This window comes from Tyto alba, unplaced genomic scaffold (genome assembly GCF_018691265.1).
Source record: "Tyto alba isolate M040663 unplaced genomic scaffold, T.alba_DEE_v4.0 Super-Scaffold_23, whole genome shotgun sequence".
Classification (NCBI taxonomy): Eukaryota; Metazoa; Chordata; class Aves; order Strigiformes; family Tytonidae; genus Tyto; species Tyto alba.
The window spans coordinates 29,811,872-29,824,101 of NW_024881297.1; the positions used below are offsets into that span (position 1 = coordinate 29,811,872).

Genomic DNA, 12,230 nt, shown 5'->3' on the forward strand with positions numbered 1-12,230 from the left:
CCCCCCTGACTGCAGCAGTTGAGCTCCGTTCTTGGTTTTTGGTAGACACGTGCCCAACGGTCCTACCTAGCACACCAGGGGGAAAGCAGACCCCGGTGCCGCTGTGAAACAGCTTTTAGGTTATCAGAAATGTGAAGTGACTTAGAAGCCAGGTGGTGAACAGCAGCCCCAACAGCCCCCACCGAAAAGAGGGCAAAGCCCAGACCAGACCTGCATCACGTGGCAGGTAGTGGTGCTGTACTCCGTCCTTCCCTTTTACCAGACAGGGCTGATCTTCCAAGTAACTCGGAGGGTTTTTTTTATTAGCAAAATAGGCTTTCGATACATACAACTCTCACATTTGCAGAACCTGTGAAATACTGTTTCCTGCAAGCTGCTCTACTCATAACCAAACCTCGCAGCGGCCTTCCCGGCACATCTTTTCCGTCACCCGCCACACGGCTAATGGGCGAGGAGTCATTCTGGCACCAAGGCTGCAGCAGAACCACCTCGCCCCGCATCACAAACCGTTTGGGGCAGGATAATCCCCCGCTTCTCCCCCCATCACACCTCACAGCCCTCCTTGCTTCACCGAGAGCCAGCTCAACGCCAGGAGCAGAGCTGCGGCACATGTTTTGCAGCCATTTGCACTTTCTCCCCCAAATCCAGCCAGCTCCATCCCCCCACTTCTGATCCCAGGAACCCTCCAGACAACTGCCTGAAATATCTTCAGGGACCTCTGGGGAAGGAGGAAGAGGGGATGGGTTTATTTTTAAAGTTTCATAGAGAACATGGCAAAGAACTGGAGAGGATTACAGGAGATGCAGAGATGCAGACAGGATGGGTGGGGGCTTTCGCAGGTTTTGAAATACCCAGAGGCTTTCCAAGCAGCTCTGCTATTAACGCCCAGTGCCCCTGCCCTGGGGGGAAAACTAGGACTGTAGAAGAAACCAGAGAAACCGTGGATGCTTCAGCCAAGTCACAGCAGAATAAATCACGCCAGTTTAGCTGCTTTAAGTGCTCCTGAGCAAACAGCAGAGCTCAATAAAAGGCTACTGTTGCCGTTGGCATCATTAGTAAACAGCGGACTTTGAAGCCAGCGGCCAAAGGTTGCCTCATGTCTGTTTGTGCTGCAGGTTACGTGCGGGTCTGAGCACCCAGAGGTGCCAATAAGTTCCTAATGCTGTTTATAGAGTCATTAAAGCCAGGACCTCCTGGGGGGACTTCACACCGGGCAATCGTGTCACACAGGTACGTCCCCAAGGCAGGTGGGATCCACCCCGGCGGGCCCAGGCTCAGGCTGCATCCCCCTGCGACAGCGCGCAGAGCCCCGCCGACCGGAGAACCGGTCCCACTCCAGAGATTAAGCCACGTCTGCAGCCTGAGCGCCCCCAGAAATGGCTCTGTGAAACCCTCCCGAGGTTTCGCTGCTCCAGTTCAACACTCACAGGCGCTCGCCCTCTTTTAGCCCCTTCCAGCCAAGGCGGCGAGTCTGACCTCCCAGGGAAGTGGGATCGGCCACCCAAAATCCATACCTACCTTCTTCAAAGACCTGCTCAGGGAGCACAAGCTGAAAGCTGAAAAACAGCAAGTGCACACAAGCACAGCCTGTTCTAAAAGTGCTATAAAGGGATCCGCAACTGGTCTGGGAGAGTTTTAGGGGTCCAGACTCCTCCACGACAGTGCTGCTGTATTTTACTGCAGCAGGCACTCAGATTACTGTGGCGGCAGCAAGTGTTAATTAATTCAGTGATTGAAAATCGCTTGTAAACAAGGCTCTTGAAGCAAAAGGGGAAACACACTAAGACCTAGCATGGGGAGAGCGTGCCTGGAAAGCAAGATTAAAAAAAGTAGTAAGAGCCCTAAATTGAAAATAAAAGCTTTATATGGGGCATGAAGGGCTAGCTGAAGATGAGAGCTTTTCACATCGTTAAGGTGTCTGCTCAGAAATACTGTCACAGTTGTATGTCTTGCATGATTGCAACGGTGTGACAACAGAGATGGGGAAACGCGGCAGCAGGGCTCACAACATTAGTGCAAAGAGTCATATTGTACCCGGGAAGGGTTCCTCAAGCAACACTGGCTGTTTCAGAGGTCAAATGCCTCTGCAGCCACAACGGGGACAGGGAAGGTCAGGGACACCAGACCACAGCACGGAGGAAGGCACCCGAAAGAAGAGTTACTCATTTAGCAGCAATAATTGGGGAAAATGTTGTTGCTCAGGTTGGCCAGGCTTTGAAGCCACCCCGTTCAAAAACAGAATGCAAGACCATGGTATGTGAAAACCCCCATCTAGCCCCGAAATTCCTGCAAGAGGAGGAGCTATGATTTTGCTGTGAAAGTTCAAGCTCTGGTTGCTGTAACAGCCCAGCTCAAGGCATAAAACTGTGCGCTCTGGTGTTTGCAATCCCACAGCCACCTGTGCCACCATCTCATTACAGTGCAAAATACTTGAGCAAGGCTTTTCCCAGCCAGTCCCACACCAGTCATCATCTTGCTTCATTTCACCAGGGCTTAGTCATTCTCTCACTCGGTGCAAGCGATCTGAACTCCCACGTGAACGGTTCAGCACCGCCCGTACGGGAGCATCACCTCGACAGACGCGGGGGTAAAACCCAGCCGCTAACAAACAGCCACAAACCTGCAACTCTCCAGGCTCCAGAGACCCCAGCAGCTTTCAGAGATTTTCCTGCCTTGCTGACCAAGCTTGAGACCACCCAAGGCCCCCAAATTACAATTGAAAAAAGGCTCAGAGCAGCTGCATGTACAGCCCACAGCTCCTTTAAACCCCCAAGAGCCAGAGCTGTGACTGAAAGACTGCCTGATTTTGGAAAAGAGCTGGGTGCCCACTCCCGCAGGTGGGCAGAGGAGCACATGCATCTCCATACACGAGTGCCCAGAGCATCCCAGCAGACGTTAGAGGCAGCTTGCTTTAAAGAAAATAAATTTGTGGCCATCGTACCAGTTCAGTTTTCAAAGTTTCAGGTGTATTCTCCCAGGTGCCATCCTTAGCGTGCTAGAGGCTCTTACGCTTCCTGCCTATAGAGCACGTGGAGGTCTGCAAGGCTCCCAGACAGATGGAAATCTCTGGCTATGGGGAAAACAGCCTATTTCCCAGTAGCAGGGTGCCACAGCAAGCCACAAGAAGGGAAATCGTTTGTGATCCCTCCGTTATCAAGACCTGCAGGCGTGTCAGCTGTCTGCAACGCGGGCACAGGTCTGGCAAAGCTGTCTGCAGCCCAGCTTTGCAGGGATGCAGGTAACTGGAAGAGCAGCCAGGCAGCACCCCGAGGATCAGATCGCCTGCTTGCTGGTTATGGAGTAAGATTCCTCCTCCCTGAAGACCCTCACTCACCTGAAGAAGCCCTTGCAGCCTTCGCAGGTCATGGCATTGAAGTGAAAGCCAGTGGCTCTGTCCCCACAGACGCCACAGATACGGGGTACGTTCCTGTCGAACTCGCCAGCTGGGTCGGGAAGCGATGTGCTAGCAGCCATCATCTCCATGTCTGGGAGAGCAGAGAAAGCCAGGTATTTATTTTAGAAAGCCGTCACAGCTTTACAAAAAGCAAATTAGATGCAAATAAAGGATTATTCCTTGGCTTCAACACGATCCGGCAAGAGAAACTTCTGTGTTCTCTCTGGCTCTGTGCACTAACACCACCATTGCGGGTTCTAGCTAGTTTTTAATACGCATACACATTTGCTCATCTACCCAGTAAAATCAGGACTGATCCCTCTTTCCCATACTCCCAGCTTTAAACACACCAGCGAACGCGCTCGCGGTAGTTTGCTGTGCTTCGGTGCGAGAAGACCCCAAACCCAGATCGTTTTTTTTTTTTTTTCCCCCCCCTCAGTCCTTCACGTTTGTTTTCTGAAAGCCTTGAAGGGACCAGAATTCACCCAGATTGATGCTGCAAAACCACAGGGAAGGAGGTCACGCCGCCCAAACACTGGTACAGAATTTCCCTTGTGCACAGACAGGAAGCGGCGCCGGCACACTCATGCCAGCTCCCGTAAGTGAGAAAAATCCCAAACGCGAGTCGAGTGAACGTTGTTTAAAACAACCCTCAACAGGGACGTAAACAAGGGAGGGAGGAAATAGTGCTCCTAACGCAGCTCGCTGAAATGAACAGTCAAATGGAGCTTTTAATAGACTTTCCCCGGCTTACAATATCCAGTGATGGAAGTGTGTCCGCTGTCAGAATAGACCGAGTATCTAAGAGCACCGGGAAAATAAAGGTTAGATGTTTCCATGGTGCCAAGGCTCAGTAAAGCCCATCCCAAAGCTGCAGTTTCAGGCGGCACCATCCAGTAGCTCGGCGGGCCAGGCTGTGTTTGCAGCTCAGCTCACCCCGCGAGTTCACCGCAGCTCCTGCGCCTCAGTCTCCCCATACGCAGGACTGGGTTACCCCTTTCGCACACCTCGGGATGAGAAACGTTGATTCAAGGGCTCGCTTTGTTTTGTTTGAAGTGTGGCTAAAGGTTTTCACAAGGGGGACGGCAGATAGCTGCTGCCTGGCTGCACCTCGTCTGCTTTCGAAAGGTTTTTAGCTGGTGCTGGAATCCTCCTGCATAAAATACTCTTTATCGGTCACCCAGTAACTCCAGACAGGGAGTCTGGAGCAAAAGTGATTTCAGAAAAAAGCGAGAGGACAACCCTACAATTGAAGTCTACCACACTGCTATTGCCTGATCCCAGTGAATCCTGGACACCTCTTGATCCCCTGGGCCAGGGGAGAGCAGCTCTGCAGAGCTTGCGCGCAAAGCCCAGCCCTGTGGCCAGCAAGTGATGTCCCCAGAGTACCTGGGGATGCATAGCTCCCAAAGCAGCTCCAGGAGCTTGGAGGTTTTCCCCCCAATCTTGGTTTCACCTGTATCTCAACTAAAACTCAGCAAGGCCAATGGTCCTAGCACCTTTAGGCAGGAGTCCTAGTCCACGACGCTGCTTGGAGAAAGCTCCCAGGAAAAGACAGAGACAACCCCAAGGAGAACGTCCTCCGCACAGCAGAGGTTTATCGTTTACCTGTATCTGGAAGATACGCCACGCTCTGCTGGTGCATTTCCCAGGAGCTCTGGAGCTGGGACATAGAGCCACCTGCAATTAAAAAGACAGACAGAACACAGTCCTGAGACAGCTCAAAACTTATTGATGAGTCAAAGGAGAGTGTCTGACTGCACGCCCCGGTCAAGGCTCAGCTCCAGCCCTTTGGCGAGACGTGAGCACCGTGCCCGGGGTGGGGTGATCTCGAAATAGCCCGTCAGCTCGGGTACCACTTGTCTGGTTCCCACACCACCTCCCGGCCCCGGATCCAAGAGGAGATATCGCAATGCCCTGGCCACCCTCCGCGTGCCGGGGGGGGGGGGGGTTGCTAAGGGAGCTGGGGGAACGCGCCGGCGAACACAGCAGCCACCCTGAGAGCAAGGGCACAGGAAGGAAAGGAGACAGCGAGAGGCGCTCGGCTTGTTCCTTTAACCTCAGTAATATTTTCCTATAAATTTAAATTTCACAATTCAGCCTGTGCAGCGGCGTGAGACCCGCCAGCTTGCGTGGGATGGCGTAAAGCAGAGCTGAGCGGCTGCCCTAAACGCAGGTCCTCCTTCACCAGAGCGCGCACGCTCAAAGTCAATGGGATCACTGCAGCGCTGAGTACGCGGAGGTTTTTCCTCCCTCCTCACAGCATTTTGTCCTTTCAGCAGCTCCGCTCACGGATGGGAAGCGCCACCCTGGCGCCTGGCTAGCACAGTGTTGGGACGGAGCTAGGGAAAGGTTTTATTAAGGTGCTTTGCTTATCCTGAGCTTCTCCTCAAGGCCTGGCTGACCTCTATTAGCAACGGGGCAATGGGTTGGCTCGTCCCCGCGGGCCACCCCGCTGTTCAACACAAACTCGCAGCCCTAAATGATGAAGGTGCCACAATGTAGGGCTAAAGCAAGGAGAGCTGTGGAGGCAAACCCCGGCCCGCAGCCGGTCTGCTCACACAACGTGCCTCCAGCCAGAGGGTTTATTTTCTGCCCCAAGTGCTGCGGCTAGCACCGAGGGTCATGGCAGAGGTGAACAGCTGAGAGTAGCACTGGGGGGGGATCCCTCCCCCCCCGAAAAGCAGCACACGGTGGAGCTTCTGGATCTGGGGTAAGCCTGAGACTCGGCCGTGCTTGGCAGAAACCTGCTCGGGCCAGGTCCCCAGCACCCTGCCGAGCACCCGCCTCCGTCCCACCAGGTTTCGAGGTCTGCAGGGGGAAGTAGGGCGCAGACAGCCCCGAGCAGGCTCGTCTTCCTGAAGGGCTGGATTCCAGGAGTGCTGACAGCGGAGCAAAACGCCCACCAAGCACCCAAACTGGAAGCTGCTCCATTGGTCACGCAGGGCGGCTCCCTCCAGCAAGCAGCGGGGCTGCTTTTTTGAAGACCCCCTGCGGAGACCTCAGCAAACCTTCTCCCTGCCATACAGACATCCTGACGCACCGGTTAATACTTCTTTAGTGGTTTGTGTTGCTCCCTGCTCTACCACACCTTCCTAGGGCCACGCGTGGGGATGCTGACACCTCCAGCATCATGAGGCAGGATGGGGAAAGCAGGTGCTGATGGCAGCCAGTCAACCTAGGAGTGGTCTCCCCCCAACCCTCATCATGCCTCTTGCTGTCTCCAGCTCTCAATTAAAAAAAAAAAAAAAAGCAAGATGTGATTTGTTCACCGGTTTTCAATAGAGAGTAATTAGTCTGTGCCAGATGCAATTCCCACAGGGATGACAGCGCTGCTTTGACCTACTGTCTCTGACTTCTTGGAAAACGTTACTCAGCCCCATAATGGAAGTGACGTTAGTGCACGGGGTGGAGCACACACAGGAGTTTCCCTCCACCCCCATGGAAGGTCGCCCATTCATCGGGCCTGACATTTAGCCTTCACCTCTTGAAAAGGGAAAATAATTTGCATTAAAAGCACTGACCTCTTTCGAGCCGATACCAGAAAGGTCAAACCAGTTTTGGAGCTGGTTATAGCAAAGTTGCAAAAACTCAGCTGTCGCCCCAGCAAAGCCCCGGGGTTGACTCCAAGCAGCCGTGCTTTGCCAAATCTAAGGTTTCCCATCACCTCGCTCCCAAGGCACCAAATCCATGCGTAGGTCAGAAAATTTCAACTTCCAGATGATCCTTTTTTGGGGGGGGGGGGGGGAGGGCGGTTTGTACAGAGCTGTCACAGCAGCAAAGCCCAAACAGCCCCAGGCAGGGAAGGCTGCCCGGTTGTAATTAGCAACGGGAGCCCGCCGCTGGGATGCTGCCGGATGACGAAGCGGCATAGAAGCCACCACGGTCAAGGTTTAAAGACATGGGAAAAGCTCACCTGCAGGAAACACCGAGAGGGAAGAACAGCACAAATAAGCCAGCTGACTGCTGTGCAGAGGGCTCCGGTGGGTAGCTCGGCCCCAGCCTCCCCGCCAGCAGCTGTTATTTAGGCCAGGGTTGCGATAGATCCCACGTACCTGGGAGGATGTGGCAAGGCAGAGGCAAGAGCTGGCTCCCCCCCCCCGTGCACCCCTCCCTGCCTTACCCAGAGGGGTGACTCACTTGTGCTGGTCACCGGGGCCTGGAAGAGCCGGGCCAAGGCGGTGCCGTGCCTCCCCCCCCCCCCCGGTACGTCTCTGCGGCACAGCCAGCCCCTCTCCCACCGGCACGCGGTGGCCCGGTGACACAGCCCTCGCACAGCCTCCACTGCCACCACGGGAAGAGTCATTAACCCCGAGCAAGAAACGTCTCCAGCCTTGGCCTCCAGCCCTGCCTGACTAACCGGAGCCCCGCAGGTGGGGACCGGGCGCAGGTGACCGATGGCGAAGCGCGGACGGAGCGGCGCGCTGCCGGCCGGGAGCCCTGCGTGAGCAGCGGTTCAACAGCCGTGTGCTCGAGGGGAGCAGCACCCAGCCGGGAGGCTAACACACATCTGTTAGAAGCAAAAACTCTACAAAGGGGGAGAGCAGCCGCCGGAGGGGTTTGCCGTTCCCCGGCTAGAAGGAAACTGGGCGAGTCGTCCTGAAAATTAGCCTGACAGCCATTAAAACCATTGCCCAGTGACCATGGCGGGGCTGCCCAGGCACCGCAACCTCTGGCGTGGGGTGCAGGAGGGGCACTTGTGCTACAGGGCAAGAAATGGGAGCGAGTTACCTGCCCGTACAGGGAGACGGACGCTCTTCTTCCTCCTTTATGTTGAGCCCAAGGAGGTATCCTTTGCTTTTAAGTCTGTATTTATTTCTAAGTACTCTCAGTAACCACTCAGAAACTGGTAGGAAGTATTTTGCTAAAGCGTTTTCTCATGCTTTATCACTTTCTTTTTTCTCTTGCCAACTTGCAAAACTCACACTCACAGCTCAGCAGGACGTGGCAGAAGGGAAAAGGCTTTGGAGGAGGATTGCTCCAGCTGAAAGCCTTAGTCACTCGCCTTCAGTGTCTGCACAGCGGCAGGTTTCCCTCCCAGCATCGCGGCACCGAAATGCTTCCTTCCTTCCACTAGCCACAGCAGTAGCCAGAGCTGGGAATACCACACAAGCAGAGACAAAACCAGAGGCAGAAACCAGTGCTGGGGGACTGGTCGCGGGGCTGCTGCTCAGCAGCCAGCTGGGCTTCAGATGCCCCACGCTTCCCTGACGTGCAAAGCCAGAAATACATGTTAACAGGAATGCTCAGTGGAAGAGAGATGTCGAAGCAAGACCAGGGCTTTGTCTGGCCAAAGATGCAAGGATATGGGTTTGTATTCAGCCAATTGCTCCTCAGGAGGTTCAGGCTGCGCTGAAATTTGGGGGAGAAACCAAGCCGGTTAAAGAACAGCTGAACATTCCCAAAAACCAAGAGTGACATTTCATGACAGAGGCTTTGAAGTCTGGGGTGTTTTGAGACTACCCTTGTTAAACATTTTTCAGGATGCAGAATATAAACTGTTACAATACTGTTAAAGTATTTGTCACATTCTCAGTATCTTTGTTGCTCCATCAAAATGCATTTTTTGGTTAATTTATATGCCAAGCAAAACAAAAAAACTTTACCCGCATGGCCTGAAAGGAACAGGCTGGTTTCTGAAGTCTGAGTAAATCCTCACCCTTGGCACTGCTCTGACTTGCTACTGAAGACTCTGCTAAGTCTTGGAGAGACCCATTCATTTACATGGAGTGTTTACTATTTTCCTGGCTCACACTCAATTAATACCACTGTTGACATGTCAAAACAAAACGATGCTCCACAGAGTCTCTGCAGAGCCTCTGGCAACACACTTGCCTTTTAAGAAGCTTTTTCCAGTACAAATCAGCCTATTCATGACATCTAGTTGCGGCATGCGAGCAACCCCTTTCTCTATTAAAAAAGACAATTAAATAATTTCCTTCTGTAGCTCCAGGGAGCCCGGTTATTTCGCTGCTTTCCATGAGATTTATCTGACAGCGGATTGACAGCCCCCTGGGAAGACAAAGCACTGCTCCCACGCGAGCCCAGCACCAGCCCCGTGCACGGATGATGTCTGCGTGTTGCACGTGGATGGGTGGAGCAGATGGAGCTGTGTGTGCTGCCGCACGGTTGGGTCTCTCTTCCCACCGCTCACCTCCATCTCAAGGCTGGAAGAATGTTGTTTTTTTGCAAGGCCCAGAGCGACTGCAACCTCCTGGGAGCGGGGCAAGGCCACCCAGCAAGCCTGGCAGTGTCACGAGGCTGGCAGCTATTTATTACCTGATGCAAGTCAGCTCCTGCCACCCCTTCCTCCATTCATTTGATTAGATGTCAAACCCTCCCGGAGCCTCTTCTAACGCCCCCAGACCAAGGCTGGAGGCTCCTCCATGCCAGGCAACACGTAAGCGTGACAATTCCTACCCTGGAGAGCCCAGACACTCCCAGTCTGCAAACAACATGTCACTGCAACGAGGTATTTGGGGGAGGGTCCAGCTGTGTGACAACCAAAGGAGCTACAAATATTAGTTTCAAGAAAGTCAGAGACACTTAAAATCCCTCTCTGACAAACAGGATGCTAATCTCATTCCTTGTGAGGAACCAGGCACTTATGGGGTCCCTAAAAGCCCAGGGAGATGCTGAACCCTGTTACCGGGGAGCGCTGGTGGCTGTAATGTGATTAGGAGCAGACATCTGAGCAGCCATGTCCCTGGCAACAAAGCTTAAAAAAAAAAAAAAAAAAAAAAAAAAAAAAGAATTTACAGAGCAAGACCAGGTCTGCTCTCAGCCCAGCGGGGCTCTCGCCAGCCCCCTGGGGCCACACTGTGACCCCACACCTCCAGCACCACAGAGCATCCATACCATCGCATCCAGAATCTGGGAAACCAGGAGGGAGGAGAGGGGTTGCAGAGGCCAGTCCCCAGCTGACCCTGGAATCCCACACCTGGCTAACAGCACAGCGATATTACCCTTTCCTGACTCTCTTGTGAAGGCTGACCGCTCTGCGGAGGTGTCAGAGCAGCACCCGGAGAGCCTGGAGGCACACAGGAGCTGCAGGGCATGCAACCCCCCCCCCCCCCCAAGTAGGCTGCAAATCCCATCCAGCCGCCCACACCCAAAGATGCAGCGATGAGTCCTCAAACACAGGCAGGTCTAAGGATGGCGGGCGCGCTTCCTCTCACCTGCTGCAAGACAGGAGACCGGGGGCTGGAGTCTGAGCCCGAATTGCATCAACCCTGAATGGGAAATGCAGGAGAAGCCTGTTCAGTGACCTGGGAAAGGGGCCAAGGAAGCCAGCTTACAGCAGGGACAAGGGCTGGCTGGAGATGAGCATCATGGTGCAAACCCTCAGCAGCTTCACTGGTGTGGAGAGGCAGAAGAAAAAGCACCTGGCCATTTACAAGCTCATCTACCACATTAGCCAGGGAGCTTTATGGGATCTCACATTACAATTAGGCAACAAATCCTTACATGCGCAGGTAAAAGCAGAAAATATTTCTAAGTGCCATTCCCTTGACTGGAAGGAATGAAGTAAACAGATTTCCAGATTACAGCTTGGGCACCGCATCAAAAATACTTCCAACCTGACTCCACATTGGCACGACACTGTCATTCAAGCCACAAAAATTAGACAAAGCACCCACTGCAGCAACCCATCTGGATCTGCAAACCAAAGGAGACCCCACCAGCACCGTGTTAGTGGCAGCTGGATCGCTTTAATATGGGATTTTTATGTGAGCAATGCATCCTTTCTCAAACTCTCCTTCAACAAATAAATGAAAGCAACTTCTCATGTGGCTACGACTTTGACACGGGCTGGCAGAGCTTCCCTTTTTGCATCTTCCCTGTTTTGGGGCTTTTTGGCCCAAGCCAGTACCTATTGATGCCATCTGGGCTGGCTGCAAGAAGACGGAAAGGGGTTGTTTGGCATCGGCCTCACTCAGGCTCTGCCCTCCTTCCCCAAGTGATGAGCCTCTTGCACGCACACATCCTCTCCGGTCCACCTTGACGCAAGAGTTTGCAGACACAGAGCCAGGTCTCGGGACCGTCTGCCAACCGGGATGAGCAAGCCCGACACACCCCACCCAGAGCAGAGGCCGTTGGCCGCCGATAAGAGTAATAACAGAGAGGAGTGCTCAGTTGCAGCATCACAGCAGCACCCACAGCCCCCCGTCCCTGCCCCGAGGAGCAAACGCGGTGGAAGAAGCAAGAGCTGACCCAAAACACCGAGTTTCGAGGCTGGTGAAGGACCTGCGAGCACCACGGCATGGGAACTGGAAACACACACACACACACTGGGAGGGGTGGAGCATCCTCCAGCATTGAGTCGCTGGCTACCGTGGGGTCCGGCGGACTTTTGGGCTTCCTGAACAATCTTTTCAGTAGAAACCTCCTGATCTGGGGCTCTTCCTCCCTGTTTGAAACCTCCTCTCTAGATTAAACCAGCTCCTAAATGCCCGTGATCTCTAATCATGAACAAGCAAGGCCCTAAATTGCCCGTAACTTTACGGGGAGTAAAGGAGCTGCTGTATTTTAACATTTCACATCTACAACAGCGATTCACTTAGATATTTGGAGCCCAAAAGCATTTCTAGGGTAAAACTAATCAAAACAAGCTTTTAGATAGGAGAACAGTTTCAGCAAAGCAATGCTCTCATGGACTTAGATTTCAAAGAAAGCGTTGAACAATGATTCACGACTTGACATCGTGCAAAGCAGCGCTGAAAGCGTCGCACACTTAAGGATACATGTCTATCAGCTACATCAACTGCAGCAATTGTAATTTTAATTTTCTGGGACACAGAGCTAAAACTACTCAATTGGAAAAACAAACAAACAA

At 53.3% G+C, this 12,230-nt stretch overlaps 1 protein-coding gene across 3 annotated transcripts in view; it reads right to left on the minus strand.

The window, feature by feature from the left end:
• VDR (vitamin D receptor) overlaps positions 1-12,230 on the minus strand; it is a 39,254-nt gene that overhangs the window by 14,315 nt on the left and 12,709 nt on the right. For all 3 annotated transcript variants that reach the window (XM_042796473.1, XM_042796474.1, XM_032984410.2), the window contains 2 exons: positions 5,003-5,074; positions 3,335-3,485 (listed from right to left, as the gene is read on the minus strand). In XM_042796473.1, coding sequence (XP_042652407.1) covers positions 3,335-3,485; positions 5,003-5,066 — 215 coding nt within the window. In that variant the 5' untranslated portion in view covers positions 5,067-5,074. The remainder of the gene's footprint in view (positions 1-3,334; positions 3,486-5,002; positions 5,075-12,230) is intronic.